This window comes from Acanthisitta chloris, unplaced genomic scaffold (assembly GCF_000695815.1).
Source record: "Acanthisitta chloris isolate BGI_N310 unplaced genomic scaffold, ASM69581v1 scaffold5488, whole genome shotgun sequence".
In the NCBI taxonomy this organism is placed as follows: Eukaryota; Metazoa; Chordata; class Aves; order Passeriformes; family Acanthisittidae; genus Acanthisitta; species Acanthisitta chloris.
In genome coordinates, this window is record NW_008688577.1 from 26,040 (window position 1) to 43,630 (window position 17,591).

At 40.7% G+C, this 17,591-nt stretch overlaps 1 protein-coding gene across 2 annotated transcripts; it reads right to left on the reverse strand.

Moving 5' to 3' along the window:
- Nucleotides 1-9,899: 9,899 nt before the first annotated feature.
- On the reverse strand, nt 9,900-15,896 carry CDV3 (CDV3 homolog (mouse)). Of its 2 annotated transcripts, none has more exons than XM_009081066.1 (4): nt 15,818-15,896; nt 13,437-13,588; nt 12,181-12,343; nt 9,900-10,995 (listed from the first exon to the last, which is right to left on the reverse strand). In XM_009081066.1, exons 1-4 carry the CDS (start codon nt 15,826-15,828, stop codon nt 10,869-10,871), a joined length of 453 nt encoding a protein of 150 aa, XP_009079314.1. In that variant the 5' UTR covers nt 15,829-15,896; the 3' UTR covers nt 9,900-10,868. The 2 variants fall into 2 exon arrangements, with proteins under 2 accessions (XP_009079314.1, XP_009079315.1); XM_009081067.1 differs by having other exon boundaries at nt 9,901-10,562; nt 15,818-15,893.
- Between the last annotated feature and the right edge of the window lie 1,695 nt (nt 15,897-17,591).

Sequence of the window (17,591 nt, forward strand, 5' to 3'; positions counted from 1 at the left end):
CCAACTCTGTTATCCAAGAAGTGAAGTTTGTCTGACCATGTTCCCTGTTTGAGTCTGCAGCAGGAACCAGAGCCAGACAAAGACTTTAGTTTCTGGCAGCTGGAAATGTTCTTAGTCAGACAACCACAATATTTGACACAGCGTTTGACCTTGCAGTGACTGTGGGGTCTGGGTCTCTACTTAACTCCACGTGAGTGCACTGTGTGTGTTAGTCTGGGCAGAAGTGTGTTCATGGAAGCTGAAGAGCTGTATTTAAGCAGCTGGAATTGCTGCAGCCTGTTTGAACAGAAGAGCATAACATCCTGTTGCACAGGACCGTGGAGTTGGCTGAGAAAATACATGTAACAACTGAAGTCTATTTAATTTTTACCTCATTTTTGTTTTGAAGGCAGGAGGTGTATTCTGCTTTTATTTTCTAGCTACTGAATACTCTTTTCTAAAACATCAGTATCTTGCACGTGCAAGAGACTGGGGCCACAAGCATCTAAGCTCTGCAACCTGGAGAATTGCTTTAGGCTGTGGAGAACTAACCCCTTGCTACTGGGGCAAGGGACATGGGACCTGAGCTGTGGGTCTCCGGGTGAGAGAATAGGAAGGCAGCTTTTGCCTTTATGTGCAAGGCTGTACGTTGTTCTTCTACTTCATGCTTCAGGGCAGTGCATGTTTTGTCAGTGAGCTCTGCAACCTGCCCTATCAGGAAGGACTGAAAGATGCAAATGAATGTGAGGAATTTGATTCTTTTTAAAAAGTGAAATCTGTGCCCCTGTCAGTGGGGCCATGGCTGGGGCAAGATTGCTATGTTGAGTTGCAGTAACTGCAGTCCTATTACCTGCTTTGGTTTGGGTTTTTTTTGTTCATAACAGCTTGATGTTTTTTGCTATTTGTGGATGTCAAGCATCTCTGACTTATTCCAAGTCCACATACTGAAAATAATGCTGCTGTTAATGCCTTACAGCACATTTTTTAATTAACTTTTTATTTCACTGGCACTTTCCTGCTCTGCCTCTGAAATGCTGCTTTGCATTGCAGGCATTTTAAATAGGTGTGAATATTATCAGGCAAGACCTAAGGTTCCTGTGACTTTTCCTTTCCAGCCTCCAGAAGCTACTGTGTAAGGGTGGTGCTGCTATTCTCACTTTACAGATAAAAAAACCACTCCCTGACCCACTTAGCTAAGCTTTAAAGAAGGCTTGGAGACACACAGTTTCTGCAGCTGCTGAATCCTGGGGGCAGGGGAGAAGGGGAGCAGCTCAAATCAGGCACATACCAACCCCCAGTGGAACAAGTAACCTGGGATCTGAGCTTGACCTGTTCTCCAGTGTGCACTGCCCAGGTGGACATGGGTTGTAAGCCAGGGGGAAGGAAGGAGGACAAGGAGGGAGCACTAGGGGAACAGCCAGAACCAGCCCCTCTTTGTGCTGTCCATCACACAGAGCCCCTGACCTCCAGCACACTGCTGTCAGTCCATCACACAGGGAAGGGCAACAGAAAAAAGCAAAACAAACTTGGGAGGTATAAATTCAGTTGGTGCTGTTAAGATAAATTTATTTTCTTCAGCTTTCTTCACAGGAAACATCACAAAAGTGCTTTACAGAGTTTGATACCATTACTCTAACATGGGACAAAAGGACAACAGGTGTGTGCACTGCACAGTTAGAAGCTGTCATATGCAGAAGCCATGATAGGTAAACCAGGGTAAAAAAAATTACTGACAAAAAAATATATAGTTCAGGTTTTGAACTTAAATTATTACTATAAACATATAATTATATAAATATACAGGCATCATTAGGTTCTTGGGTTAACTGTGGGGGTCACACATGGATTCTCAGAAACGGATCATATTGTACTCTACTGTGCAGAAACAGTTTCTGCTGTGCTCCATTCCCATCCAGACAGTATCATTCATTCACACCACACTAAACACTCAAATGGCTTTCTCTTCATTTCTTAATGTTCAGTCTGGTGGCGAGACATTGCTGAAAGCAAATTCAGTGTCTTTTTTTTTCACTTGACAGAGATGTCCTCTTAATATTCTTCTCTCAGTCATCTCTTCATTTAAAAAAAAATGCTTTAGGGTAGACCCTGCTGTCCAGGTAAGATAGTTTTGTTTGAGCTAGCATGTTACCAGTCATGCAACCCTACTCCTTTCCATAGCAGACTGAGCAGTGCTACTGCCTCCATTTTGCTGTGTTCAGTGGGAATTAGGCTTCTGTGTAGCCTTTGAGGGACTAGGTTTCAGTTCTTCAAGGAGACTGCAGTTACTTGCTCGACAATTCTGTAATGCCTGTGACACTACAGCCCTGACAGAAGAAATGCAGCATGATCAAGACGCAGGAGTTCTTTCTTGCTGCTTTATAAGTAAGTGGTGAATAATTCAGGCACCTGACTAAAAATCCTTGGCATGGTAATACTCTTAGGGTGGAGAAGGGTCAAAGCAAAAGATTTTGCTGGGCTTTGAGTTGCAGGAAAAATATGAGCAGAGCCAAGCACCTAGAAACACTGTCGTGCCAACTTATAAAGCCAGTTTGCCTTTTATCTAATTCCCAGGCTAAAGACAGAGTGCGCAGTTCCTGAAGGTTACCAGGTGGTTAGTAAGTAACACAATAAGGAATTACAGTGGCAAGAGAGGGCTTTGGTGAGTGTAGCAGCAGAGAGGAACCTTTGAGATGTGTGGGAGAGGGTACAAAGTACTAAATTCTAGCAACTATCAGATACTGCTGCTAGTTCCCACACACACACACTTCCTCAAAAATAAAAAACCCCAAAGCCTCATCTCAAATTTGCCAACTTAATAAACCCTCATCAACCATAACTGCTTTTGAATACCTAACAGAGTTATTTGGATGTAAAACCCAAGGTACGTCGTTCTCAACTATGTATCACCAGTACTGGAAAGCAGCTGTTTATAGGATATGGTACTCTGATATTGAGACACTGCAGCTCCCAAGTGGCTACACTTCCAAACAGGCTTGAGTCTGCCCTTATGATTCCTCCTTTGTATTTCTAAGTGTAGCATTACCGGTAAATGCAGTCAGTGCTTAAAAACTCAGCCTTATTTACAGCTGTTTAAAGCGCAAGATGGCAATGGAGAGATGAAACAAACCACAAAGACTAAGCCTGCCCTCCAGTGTTGCTTCCTCTCAAATATTGTAATCTAGTTTCAATATCCAGTTGAATACTACAACAGGTATGTTAGACTAAGCATGGCTGAGCCTTGTTGGTTGCTGGTCAGAGACCAAGTACTACATCTGCTTCATCTCTGCTGCAAACAAAGAGGAGAATAACCCAGAAATTTAAAATAAAGTTTGCTACGGGGCTTGTTCACTTGTACTTGATTCTGGCTTTTCAACCAGAACATGTCCCATGTTTCAAGTGACCTGATCTCACGTCAAGTTTTAATGAAACCCATCTCATGGAAATAACTTGACTGAAACCAGTGAAGTTAGGCTCTGGGAGACCAGGTTCACCTACGTTTTACTTCATTCTCACTATATTTGTTCTTTTGTATCAGCCTATTTTTATGGTTTGAATCATTTTGCTACGGTTGTACACAGAGTAAGTAATTTAATTTTAAAAAAAGATTATGACAACATTATAGCAGTTTTCTCTAGGGAAGTTATTTGAATTAGAGTAAGTAATTTAATTTTTAAAAAAGATTATGACAACATTATAACAGTTTTCTCTAGGGAAGTTATTTGAATTAAAGCAGTTATAACTCAATGACTTCATTGCTGTAACTGAGCTAGAAAGAAAATTCAATACAGAAGACAGGAGCCAAGAAAAGAAACAGAAAAGGTCAGATTGAGTAAAAATTAGTAAGAGCTCACCATGTTAATCACTGGGAAGAAGAGTGAATTATATACATGAAACTGAAGACTTCAGTATATCAGATGGCAAAAGCCAATCCCCATAGAAAGTTACTAGGTTGGTGGTGATTGCCAGGATAAGCTAACTATGTAAACTTGGCAATTCAGAGGCAAGTGAATGTCAACAGAAAATAAACCCAAGGCAGAGAACACTGGAAAGGTTTTAAACCACTTATACATGCTCTGGTAGACTCTGAATTAGTTGTGATCTTTCAAGGGCACGATCTAGGCATCACCATGGACAGCTGGATGAAGACATCTGCTCAATGTGTAGTTGCAGTCAAGAAAGCGAATAAGATGTTAGGCTGTATTAAAGACAGAACAATATGGAAAAATATTACAGCATCTATTTTGCATACAGATCCTCAATCAACATTTGCTGGTTCATCAGCACCTTAAAAAAAAGTGACATATTAGAAAGATAAGGGAGAAAATTGTTAAGAGTATAGTAGAAACAGCTCCTTGGAGCCAGAAAGACATGGAAACCAAGAGAGTTTATTTGTTAAGAGGGGAATAGCTGGTAAGCATCTTAAAAGTAATTCTCCTTCTCATATAATAAGACGTATACCCTAAAGTCATTTTAAGCCACTTATCAATACACTGACCTTAACATCATTCATTATCACCCTAAGTATTCCAAAAAGCCTCATGTTATTCTTCAGTGCTTATTACTCAGCTAGTTTTAACATTTCCTCTAAAGCAACTGCAAGAGTTTGTTGAAATTTAACAGTAATCATTTCTGACAGAAAATCGTCACAGCTGATGCACATTAACAACTGTCTTAGAGGTGATGGATGATAAAAATACCAGTAGGAGCAGATAGCTGCTGGGCCTTGTCTCTGTCCAGTACCCACAGAGCTCTAATTTGCCTGCATGCAGGCCACCATTGTGTTCCCTGCTGCTTTTTGGAGCCCACTGTAAAGCTGAGCAATGAACCTAGAAAGCACTAGCAACAGCAGACAAGGGCATATTCATAAGTTATTTCTTCATGTTCCTTCAGCTGTAGCTAACTGATAAAAGAGGAGAGTAGATAGGATAATCACCTCTTCTGTGTATGTGTTATATAGTTTTCCTTCCTCTTCTACCTCTCCCTCTGCTTACCCCTCTCAGTTCTTTCTTCTGATCATTTCTTTCCTTTCTCTCTTTCACAGAAAGCTCTCCATGGGCAACTATTTCCCTTTGGTTCATTCCCTTCATCTTCTTCCTTCATAGCCTGCCTCAATAGCAGATTTTGCAAGTTTTGAAGATCAACCTCTTTCCCATAGTTCCACTGTACCTGCATGCCACTTCATCCTAAAATACGGGACAGGATAAAGAGCAGTAAAAACATGTGTTTAAATATGGAGAAGGGAAGAAAACTACATTCCAATGACAAAATACCACTTAGCATCAGGCGTGAACATTTCTGGTTCACATAATTTGAACAAAATTTCAAACACCCACATTATAGGAGCTGGCTATTAACTGTAAGCAGGACTTTATTTCAGTCACGGGGTTTACAAAATATAGCAATGTTGATTTTAAAGTGTTCCATGTGAAAACAAAAAGCCTCACATTAATATGCCATGTGGGTTGCACAGGTAATTGAAGAGAGGAAATGCCAGTTAAGAGTGCTCAGCCTGAACCTTTTCCTTGCCCATACACACTAGAATAAGTCTAACTACATAACACTTAAATAGGATGCATATTACATTCCACAGAAATATGCCTTTGCCAAAGTAGTACTAAAATAGTATAATGAAAGCTAATATAAAGATCTTTTAATAAATATTTTTTAGCCCTCTGTAGAACCTTTCATCAGCCCCAGCCCCTGACAAAGAACAGCTTTGGCCTCACAACACCCCTGTGAGGTAGGTTGTTGGGTTTTTTGGTACAGCTGGGGAAACTGAGGCAAAGTGAAACTAAATTACTTGAATACAGCAGCTCAGCAGAAAACCAAGGCCAAATCTCACTCTCTTGGTCCCATGCTCTTGCTACAAAATGGGTTTGCTTCTTTTCAGTGCACGCAGTTGTTTTAGATGACACTTTCCATTCCATTATTCCAGAGGCACTACTCTTTCTGGTGACTCATTAATACTGTGATACATTTTTAATACTTGCATTCTGGTTAAGCAGAACTTCACTGCAGTGAACACTGAACTTCAGTAACCTTGCTGTATCAACACATATTCTAAGCAAGAGAGCATAAACCCATGATGTATACACCGTTTAGCAGATGCTTCACCAAAGAAAAAGTCTCCATAGCTATTTGAATCAATGTCTCAGCTTTGTATCACGCAGAAGTGAAAAATAATTTTCTTAAATACACAAGTAATTTCCTAATAAGATTGTTGAACTATCTTGGAATTTGTCCTTTCTCCATTCTTAGGCCACAAGTCAGACAGCTTTGTATTAATCCAAAATTCCACCTTCTCTCTGGACAGGTTTTCCCAGTTCTTTTCTTTGAAAGAAGAAATAAAATGGGATGCCTTCCCCAAGTACTGAACTTTAAACACTTTTGCTGGTTTAATGTCACTTGTGAAATCAGTGCCTACCCACACACTTCTCCTATCCAACATCTTACATACCACTTCTTACCTTGGGTTATGCATTTAAGACTATAATTTAGCAAACAGCCTTCCTAATCCCTCTTCTTATACCACCTGTGTTTTATTTGAATATTTTCCACTCTCCTCCACAAATTATTTCTTTTTAATCTTCCTTCCTGCTCTGTATCACTTCAAACAGAACTACACTTGGTGCTTCAGAAGCCAAACTTTAGACACACAATAGTTAACGACTTGGCCAAATTAATATCAGACTCCTCTGTTCTGTTTTCTGTTGTCATTTCTTCTTTCATCTGCTACAGCTTGCAGGTGCTCATATTAACCTCAATACAGACAAACTGTGTCTTTTTAACTGTTTTCTGAAGAGCTTATCCTGAAATATATGTCAGATTTCCTCCTCTTTGTACAAACCTAATTCACATATCTGAAATTTAAATATGCATATTATTTTCTTATACTCTCAAACAGAAAACTCTGTAAACCATTACAACTCATTTGTGACATTAAAAGCTGAAAACAGGGAACTGAGTTGCAGTCAGGAAACAAGACCTGGATTGTGGTTGTTGATAAAGATTTTAAAGTACTTGAGGTGGTTTCGGTAAAATTTCATTTCTTGGGCCTCTGACACAAACTGATCATATAAAATCTGAGGTATTCATTTCCCTGACCATGTCACTAGTAATATTACTGCCTTGTAAATAAGCAATCTTTTGAGCACATGAAGGCCCGTTAGTCTAACCACCTACTCCATTTTAGTTGGTTTATTTGACAGAAGACCGCAAGCAAGTTTAAAACTGCTCAACCTGGCTCAAATTAGAAAGACAAAAAGCTACAAATACTGCAGAAGCTCAGCTAAGCAGCCCTAGCAAATTTATATTGCGTTTACTTGACCTGAGCAGCACAGGTGTCTCAGCCATGGTGTGGCATAAGAGTTTCCAAGCACCAGCAGTCATAGCACCAAAACCCCTAGTCCCTGTGGTGTCAGGCCTCTGACACAATTTGTACCATGACATCTGTTTGTAAGTGTTCTAAGGGAGTTACTGTGGACATGACTGGTAAAGCTAGCTACAAATACAAAACTGAAGCAGCAGGAGACAGTCATTTTTAGTTGTCAATCCTTCTTCATTTATGACTAAGATTAACCATGGCACAGCTAAATCAGGAGGGGTAGGGAGGGGCAAAACTAATCCTCTCCATTTCTCATCAGGTCAAGTAAATACAGATGCTAGATTCCTACAGCAGGGATTTGGGAAGTCCAACTTTATTAGAATTATCTATTTCTTGGCATTTTAACATCCTGAAGTACAGATTGTATCGCTGAGAACCACAAATCCAAATTGTTCCTTTCCCGGTAAGCACTGGACATTTAAATGTTCTACTAGCAAGTTGGTAACTTGACATCTGTGTTTTTATTTTAAGCCACAGAAAAGTAAAATGGAACCTTTAAACTGGTAGTGAACAAGTAACCCATCAGAAAAGCATGTTACAGGCTAGGGAGTTCCTGAAGCGACACACAACTGCACTTTACTGACTGGGATCAGGAATCTCATTTCTGCAACTGACAACCCTTCATTTATGGAATGAACCTTCAACAAGCATTCTGAAAGAATGAAAAGGACATTCTTAGCATGCCTTGAGTGAATGCAACAACAAACCAGGTAAGTTAGACCTCAGAGTCTCAAAAGCATACCGAGCTTCCACAGAGGACTGACTTTCCAAAATTTCAGGCATGCAGAACAATTACTTGGTACAAGGAAGATACTGACAACTGGCATTTTGATAGTTGCTGGCAGAGATATTTAACACAAGAAACACTTTTAAACAGTTTAACATTCTGTACTATGGAAATCTGCTGCATTTCTGATGTTGCTTTTTTCTTTATGCCCCCAGAAAGGAACTGGAATGATATGCTTAAGCCCTCAAAATCACACCTTTCCTTGTCAGTACCTGATGAACTCCAGTGACAGCAACCATCCAGAGGTTGTTTTTATTTCCCATTCATTAATTTAGCAGAGCTACTTTTCAAGTGAAAAGCAAATCAAAGCTTCATTCATACTCAATTCACAATCTTGAACCAGTCCTGTATGTTGGGAGTAAGAAGACACTCTGACAAGCAGCTCACTAAACTACATATAAATAAAAGTTGCATTAATATGCACTGCTGTAAGCCCTGAAACAGAACCTGCCCGACCACTCCACGGCCTGTCCCTTAAGAGATCCAAAGGCTCTGCAATTCCTCAGCTATTGCATGGTCACCAGCTCAAACTAAAATGTAAAGACTCATTAGACTCCAGAATCCATGTATATTTCCATTTTATTTGATTTGAAACTTTTACAGGATTTTTTGAACTGCCAGAACTCATGCCCAAAAACCTCAAATAAAGGTGGTACAATGGACAGCCTCATCTTCCTCCACACAGTAGACTGAAACCCAATTCACGTGCATTGGTGATCTCAATCCCGTTAGCACACCAGGAAAAAGTGTTTTAAGACTTCCCATTTCTACCCCATGAAGTGACATGTCCATTTACCATGAATCCCACAGAAATCTTTAGTGACAACAACAGTTTCGCTGGCAACAATGGATTTTCAAGGAAGATACATGGCTCAGAGTCCAAAGTATTGGTATCAGTCTTTCAGTGGGGTCGATTCCAAATGAATTCTCCAAGTTTAAGCATAGTCTCTTGAGCCCTCTCTTTAATAGCAGCTTCTAGCAGAAGTTTTAGAGACAGATAACTCTGCAAGGGCAAGGCCAGTCTTAGTCTGTGCACAAAAGAACCAGGTGAAACCCCAGCCCCACTGAAGTCAACAGCAAAATCCCCATTGGCCTCAGAGAAGTAGATTTAAAGCGAGTCAGCAGTTAGTCAAAGGGAACCCAACCAGGCGATTCCTGCACTATCCTCATCTTCTGCACATACACAGTACTCCCAACACATAAGCAACTTTTGTTTTGTTCCCTTGTTTCTCTTGCCATTGGCAACTCTTATGGATGTTGGGTCTATTTTTTGGCATATACTCTGAGAAACCTCAACACTGGAGCACGCCACTATTGTACTTCATTTTGCTTCTGGTGTGAGAATTCAGAGAAGAGAGAAACAGTTACAGCAGAACACTTTTGGTACTTGAAAGGTTTGGTTCACTGAAACAGTTACGGGCAACATCCTGTAGTCTCAGTGTAGCAGTGCCATTTCGCCTACTTCCACTAAATTAGTTAACTCGAAGAAGTCACTGCCTTCCATTATCATGAAACTTTCTGACCGTGAATAAACACCATTTATGAGATGCTTAGAGGACTTCTTGCCTCTAAGAGCCTCATGCTTCACAGAAGTAGCCAAACAGGTCAGGCTTATCAGCTTTAGTTATCCCTCTGCATATTAAGTAGTTTTGGTTGTCAAGTAACCATCACTCTTCAACAAGCACATAATTACTTTTGATAGAAGAGAATTTGTATCTAGTATCGCTACTGCCATGTATCTCATTTTTAAAGGACAAATTCTGAAGACTGTAATTGGAGTCTGGATACCTCCGTGTCACATCAAAACTCTTAAGTCTCAGTGCCTTAGAGTGAGAAAGACAAAAACCAAAATAAACCCTATTTCACTACAACATCTTATCATTGTTTAAATATACTGTAAATCGATATCAGAAACAAGGCAGGCATCTTTTCTGTGGATAATAGAAAAAAAGCGCTTCAACAGACAACTGTGAAAATGGCTAATGCAAACAGACCATTCAAACCCATCACTCCTCAAATCTGATACTGAACGAGTTTTAATTTGTTTTGCAGTTACTTCAGTACAGTTATCTAAAAAGGTAAACAAACTACAGCTCTGTTATACTTGGGTAGTATGAGTGGTATGGTACGCTCCAGAAGTCTCTAGTAGGCTATGGCTACACATGACAGGATTCCTCAGAAGGGGAACAGAATAGGTTTGTCATTAAGGTCACTTAAATCTTTGTTATAGCAAATTGGAACCAAATGGCTGACTTCTGCAGGATTTCTGACAGGAATCCAGTAGAGCTGGTTTCAAGTTTCAGATGGCCACTAAAACAGCTGTAACCTTCTCTTCCAGAAGTTGTGATCCACATGGTGTCCACAATGAGTGCAGCAAGTCTGAGGTAGTCAACCTTTACGAAGGCTCAGTATCTGAACATAAAAAGATTTTTGAAATGACCACTGGCTGTAGGTATCTTTCTGAGCAACTAAAGAACACTGATGACTCTTGTTCAATCATTTACACTAATTTGCCCCATATCCAATGGAGAAGTTGCAACACATTATGCTTCCATAGGGCAGGAGAACCAATCACTTACGTCAAAGTAGTCTGCACTTGCTGCAGTAGATCCAGCAGAGATAGGGTGGCATGTTCATCATAGCCGTTAGCTGTAGTTTAGTTACCTTAGTAGAAGGGTTACCAAAAAAGCATTCCTTAATTGTAATGTGTGTGCAGCTCTACTGATCCCCAAGCACAGCATACTGGTTGTCTAGCTGAAGTTTAAGTGCCTGGTTTTTTGAGACCTCATCCCTACCTCTAGTTTTGTGTTTTACTACTTCAAAGCTCTTCTCCATTTCTTTATCCCTAAGGGAAAATAAATGTAATCAGTAAATATCTTATCACTAGCTTCTGAATTGTGAATTTCTAGTCTATTTCCACCCCATCCCACAAAACATTAGGAACACAGAACACTAGGGTCTACAGTTTAACATAACAGCCAAACATTCCCAAGCAAGTCTCATAAAACATTATCTCCAAAATAAGCTCATCACCCAGTAAAATTCAGATTACATTCTAAACATCAACATTAACATTCTCTGAAGTAAATTTAAGTGCATTTATGAAAAATAGGTTTTAGAAGGCAGAAGACAGTGTCTAGAACGTCCACCCAGAATTTCATCTTGGCTCAATTCATGTAGCAGAACACAGTGTCTAGAACGTCCACTCAGAATTTCATCTTGGCTCAATTCATGTTGTTCAAACCCTAGAGCATCAATGACAGTGTGTCTCATTTGCCAAGCAGACAAAGTCACACCAAAAAAAAACCCCAAAAACCCAGAGGAAACAAAGCTTCTGCTAGTCTGTATTAATCAGTAACAGAGCAAGCAGAAACAAAGCTTCTGCTAGGCTGTATTAATCAGTAACAGAGCAAGCAGGGGAAAAAAAAAACCCAAACCAACACCAAAAACACCACCTGAATTAGGTACTGGCCTAACTATCTCTTCTGTTGGGTGTAAGTTTACGGAAGGATCAGGACTCAAAAGCAGTGTGAGACTCAAGTCCTCAGCAGCACACAATACAAAACACTTCAGCAAAATTGGGGGAACTCCACGCTGTAAACCACAGCTCAGACAGCAAGTCTATTGCTTTGTATTTGTATCAAAGCCCATTCCTCCACTTAAGCTACCTTCATGTCCGTAACAAGAAGGCAGTGTGCTCAAGACTTCCTACAGACGTCTACTGAAGTAATAACACACAGCCTCACCATGGCTAGGGCCTCAGGGAACCAGATGCTGTCAAGAGCAGAAATATTCTGCTCCAGGGAAATCCTTCAGCCATCAAAGATAACACATCTGGCAGTCTTGTTTGGCTATCTCACTGGGCTACGCCCTATGAAAGTTACTTCATGGGGATAGAGTTGGAAACTCTAGTTAAGACCTCTTAGTTATTTCCTTTCTTTGTGGAAAGATTCAGGCTTAATCCCTAAAACAAGTTGAAGGACTTAAAAAAGGCAGTTAAGAGACGTCGCTCGGGGAATTCGTTACTCACTTTCGACTGTCTACAAGCTTGGCAGTGGACTGCAGTGATGGGAACTGTGTGTCACTATAGATTTCTGGTGGTCCTTGCTGTGCTCTCCGTGGCCTGCCGCCCTCCCTGGCCCCGGGCGGCCTGTACACACCACCAGTTTGCACCGGCTCTGGAGTTTCTGTAACTAGTTATAAAAACAAGATTTACACAAGAGAATAAGTTGGCACTCACAGCTGAAAAAAACCAACCCCAAAACAAAACAACAACCGACACACAAACCAAACCCCACAGAAAAATGAAAAGAATCTTACAAGTATGTTTTTGCACTTTTTAAAGCTTTGGAAGGAAATATTTTAGGCAAGGCAGGAAATCAGGCATCACTTCATTTAATCTATACACAGTAGCCAAATTAGTATGTGGCTCCACTGGGCTGCCTCACAAAGTTCAGGGAATCAAAACTACTGATGAGGACTTCAAGTTTCTTATTTGCAACTTACTAGCAGCTCACATTTAAAGCAGATTTAAGTTCTATAGTTGCTAAATCTTACTGAAAGCACCTCTACAGATGCAGAGGAGACTCTTCAAGTAGACAGTATGTAAGGCAAAATTCTACAATGAAATAACACTAATTACCTCCTTGCCTGTAGAAACAAGAACACAGCAGACTATTTTTCAATTAACTTCTCAGTAGAAAAGTATATTCTGAATTCAGATCGTGGTTAAGTAATTTATCACCACTGATGCTAATAAACTGCATTTAATCAAAACCCCAAAGTCCTGTCCTAGTCAAAGAATCACTTTTGCAATGTCATTTTCTCTGGTCCCTAGAACAGATTTTTAAAGTGCCCTGCTAGCCATGGAACCCTGCTCAAGAACTGCCATGTTAGACATCAGACACTGGGTGAACATCCACTGAAGTGTTAAAGCAGTACTTATAGACCTGCAGAAACACTTCCAACAGCTATTTTGCAGGTTGCAAAACAGAGGGATCTCCTTTGAAGACAGAATGTTTTCCCCCTGCCCCTTTTAAGCCAGAAATGAAAAAACCTTCCACTCGTGTTTTAAAGTATCTGACAGATACTTCACATTGAATTCAGCTCCTCAGATCCCTTCACAGGACAATTTCCTCATTTCCCAGCATGTCAAACAAGCCATGAGTATGTTAGAGGGTGCCCCAACAGAAACAGTTCCTTGAGCTCTACCCACTGAGCAGCTTAATTCAAATCCAACTTAATTCAGGTCCAACTGGAAAAAGCAACAACTCTAGTTAAATTTACCAATTGGTTCAACGACAGGTGCTGGTGCAGGAGCTGACTTGTTCCAAGGACCAGATGATCTGTCTACACCTCCACCACCACCACCACCACCACTCTCTTCCCAGTTTTCACCAGGTTCTTCTCTTTTTTCACTTTCATCATCTTCTTTTTCACTACAAAAGAGAAACAATGAGTAGCACCTTACAAACAGAGGTTTAAGACTTGCCAGAGGTTGCACAATCCCCATAGACAAGACTTCAAGGCTGTTGTACTGAAGGTACTAGATTAAAGTGGACTATATTAGTCCTGTAATCACTGTATTGCTACTTCCATCTGAACAACTTCTGGCACATGGCTACACAATTGGCAACAGAGAAGGAAAAAAGTTCTATAAAAAAAAGAAAAGCCCTTAAGCTCAAACTAAGAAATCAGTTTCTTTGATCTCTTAAAGTTCAAGTTGAATTTAAGGGCTTTTTTCTTATTAAGACAGTCATGCATTTGGAAGTGATGAGAAGATACAAGCAGGGAAGGTGTGCAAGTCCAGCTTCCATAAGATGCTTTAGTCAAGAGGAAGAAATAGTGGAGTAGTGTGAAAAAAGCAAGTCCCGAGCTCACTTTTCCTACAACCGCAACCACGTGAGAAACACTCTTATATTACCCACACAAATATCATCTGCAAACAAACTCAACATTTTCTTTTTAAAGCAATCAAAGAAAACCCCCAAAACCAAAGCAAACCCACAAGAGAGGAAAATAAGCCATTTTAAAAAGGTAAATCCCATGCAAGAGCTCGACTCTATTTTATTTAGCATAGAAATAGTCAGAGACCCAAAACAATTTGCTAGTCAAAGCTGCTCCAGAAAGCTGTGTGGTATAATGGGACAGACACAGAGGGTGAGGCTGTTGAAAAAAAACCAAGACACTGATCTCAACAACAGCAAAGTGTGAATTCAGAAGTTTATAATACACCAAATCCTACTAATTATCATTTGTGTAAGCTTTCTGTATAAGTAATGATCAGAGGACAATGCATTCTCTGAAAATTAAACAGCCTTTTACTGTTCATCCAAACACAGTAATGATCACAGTAAGGTGGACCAAGGACCTGAACACATCACTACCCTATTTTAAATGACAGTCAAAAGCATTAGCCCATAGACTAGCTACAACAGAGCAAGTACAGGTAACATCCCATCCCTAGCCCGATATTCTATATCTTGTTTTCAGCAGAGATCCTCAGAGATGGATAATTTATAGCTTCTAGTGGGTTTTCCTCCCATTTACTTCTCCACTCTTCCCTTGAATTCACTGAGGGGTTACAAAATCCTGTGGCAGAAACTTTTAACATGCTTGAAAATCTGCCACAGCATCAAAGGCATTCCAAATGCCAGCCTTTCCCCACAAAACCAAAGTCCTGGCTTTCCAGTCACACAGCACCAGTAGCTAGTGAAGCAGCAGCTCACTGGTTCCTTGTCTAATCAGACAAGTGAAGATCCACTGTGACACTTCAATGGCACAGACAGCTTGTGGGCCAAATGACTGCAAATGGCCTAGAAGGATCAGTTAACTGCAAGGGGTAGGAGAGAAAGCTGTGTTCCACTAAATAAATAACTAAATAACTAAATAACTAAATAAATAAATAGAATATGTAAGACCTGCTCAAACAGTGAAGGAAAGCACCTATGGCACTGGTTTCCAGGTAAGGTGATTTTAAGATGGCATATTTCTGAACATCATCAGCACCTGCACAATGAGGACTATCTGACATTCTCAAGTCTCAGACTGAGTTCCCAAAAACCCTTTTTCTGGCTTCATGAAACATTTTTCTTAACCAGGACAGACTGAAGCAGACTTACTTTGGACCAGACAACAGGAATAATCTAACAAAAAAGCAAACAAGGAATCTTGGCTGAGACTCATAAATGCAGTCATGTGGCCTCTTATCATGAGACACTAGTCTTACCAACTATATCTTAGTTTCTTTGAAAGAAAAACGCAATGGTTCGGGAATTTATCTCCAACTGGAGATGCTGAATAGATTGAGCCAGATACCCTTATAGCAGTCAAATGATTCAGTGGAAATTACTATCCTGTACTCCTCTGAGAAATTCCCACTTCACTATCTCTATGGAAGGGAATGTTAAGCATTTGTAACAAAAATATGAGTCCCAACCAAAACAGACAGACCTAGAGTATGAACAGAGGTTTAGAAAATAAAGAGAATGTAGGCAGAGACCAGTCAAACCTAAGTTACCCTGTAGCAAACTTCCAATACCAATAGAAACATATCAAAACTCTGTTTAAATGGACTCCATGGAAGCAGTTCTGAAGAAAAAAACCCCATTCTTTTTAGACATAGGGAATGATTACAGGAGAAAAAAAAAAAGAAGAAAAAGTAGTACCTTATTTGCATGGACTGAACTCTAAGACCACTATAATCAATTTCTTCCTTTTGCTCAAACTCCTTCCAATCATCCTCTTCCTGTAAGAAGAGAAAAATGTAAGTCGTCACCTTCTTTACAAGTGAAGTAAAAAAGAATAATGTAAAAAAACCAAAGGGTGAAGGTGCATTTCTAGGGGAAACCAAACTGTGTGCACCACTGCCAAAGGGGAAAGGATTGCACACACCCTTCTCCCCTAACATACTATATGCCACCTAGGATGCACCGTGAGCTGACTTGAGCTCACTAGAGCAGCTAAGAAATGCCCCCGCAAAGAAGTCATTCAAGTGAAATAAAACCACACATCATCTCAGTAAAAATCCAGCAGGAAGTCAAGGGACAGCACAAAGTGTGGAAAAGGACTGTGCAGTCATGACCAAGGAAATGAGAGGGCAAGAACTCTCCCGTTCACTCGCAGTAAGCTTTTATGACAGCTTGAATGTACACAAAGATTTGGATTTACTTTTCCATCACCTACTTCATGAGCCAAACAGTAAAGAACATTTGGAACAGCTTACAGTGGATTTATGACAAAGATTAATACTGGAACATTTGACATTTTCACATTCACAACCACATTTAGTCTTTCTTGTTTTCTTAGCGACATTTTACAGCAGTAAAAAGGTCAGCTTCAAAACCACAGCAGCCTTAGCACACAAAAATAGCAGAATACAAGTCCTTCGAGAGCACCACTTTAGGGCTTTAAAATGGGAGTTTGATTGTGTTTGGAGAATGAGGAACTCACCTAAGTGGAGTCAATTTTGTCCTACTATGTAATCAGCAGATTCTGGGGTTATTAAGGTAGGCCAGAAATGGACCAGAACAGATAAGCAGTCTTCCCATGCTCCCAGTCTCAGCTTTGAGACACACACAGCCTGATTAGTAGCTGACATAATTCCTACACTCTAAGTAGAATGCAGTTATATTATGTTAAACACAGAGACCTTGCGAGCAAGGTCCGCCACAGGGACAGCCTCGTTTTTGCTGAGCAGCTGGGAACAGAGCTGCTCTTAAAGAGTCCTGTGCTAGGATCTTCTACACTGTCAATCTCTAGCATAAAACCTCTGACGTGCTGTAAAGTAAAAGCAGAAGTAGAAAGTGACCTCATGTTACTGCACCGTCTGCTGAAGATTCAGTCTTTGGGGAGAGCACGAGTCTACAGCTCCAGAATCTTTTAGATTTCTCATATCCCCATCTCCATGGAAACATCTCAAGTTTCCAAGCTTACCTACCTTTCACATTTAATGGTTTTTATTTCTAATCCCAGCACAAGCTTCAGTCAAAACCAGATATTATTTCCCCAGCAAGCAGGCGAAACAGCAGCTGAAAGATTACCGCTGACCTTGATCTACTTAGAAAGCCACCGCACGTGTCAGCCTTCCCAAGTTAAGCAACATCCGAGTTATTTCTTAAAATTCCTTTTGAAATGCACAGCACGGTGAGTGCCTACACAGTACGGCACTAACTCAACCACGAGCCTCGCAGGTTCTCCCCGTTTCGCTGTAACGCGACAGCAAAAAAAAACACCAAAAACCTACTGGCAGCCAAACCCTTCCTGGCAGCGAAACCCAGAGCTCGGCGCACTCTGCGCAGATCCCGCGGGAATCTTATCGCCAAAGTCCACAGGCCACACCGCGCACAACCCCAGGCGGCCTGGGGCTGGCTCCAGCGGCAGATCCGCGGGCTCCAGCAACCCCGAGCGCCGGACACGGCGGGGAGAGGCGCCGCTCTCCCG

Bases quoted from the DNA above. Each gene is read 5' to 3' on its own strand.
- CDV3 (XM_009081066.1), bottom strand. The intron at 12,344-13,436 runs GTAAATTTAACT...TTTTATAACTAG, and splicing joins ACCTGTCGTTGAACCAATTG to TTACAGAAACTCCAGAGCCG. The intron at 10,996-12,180 runs GTGAGTAACGAA...ATTTTCCCTTAG, and splicing joins AAGCTTGTAGACAGTCGAAA to GGATAAAGAAATGGAGAAGA.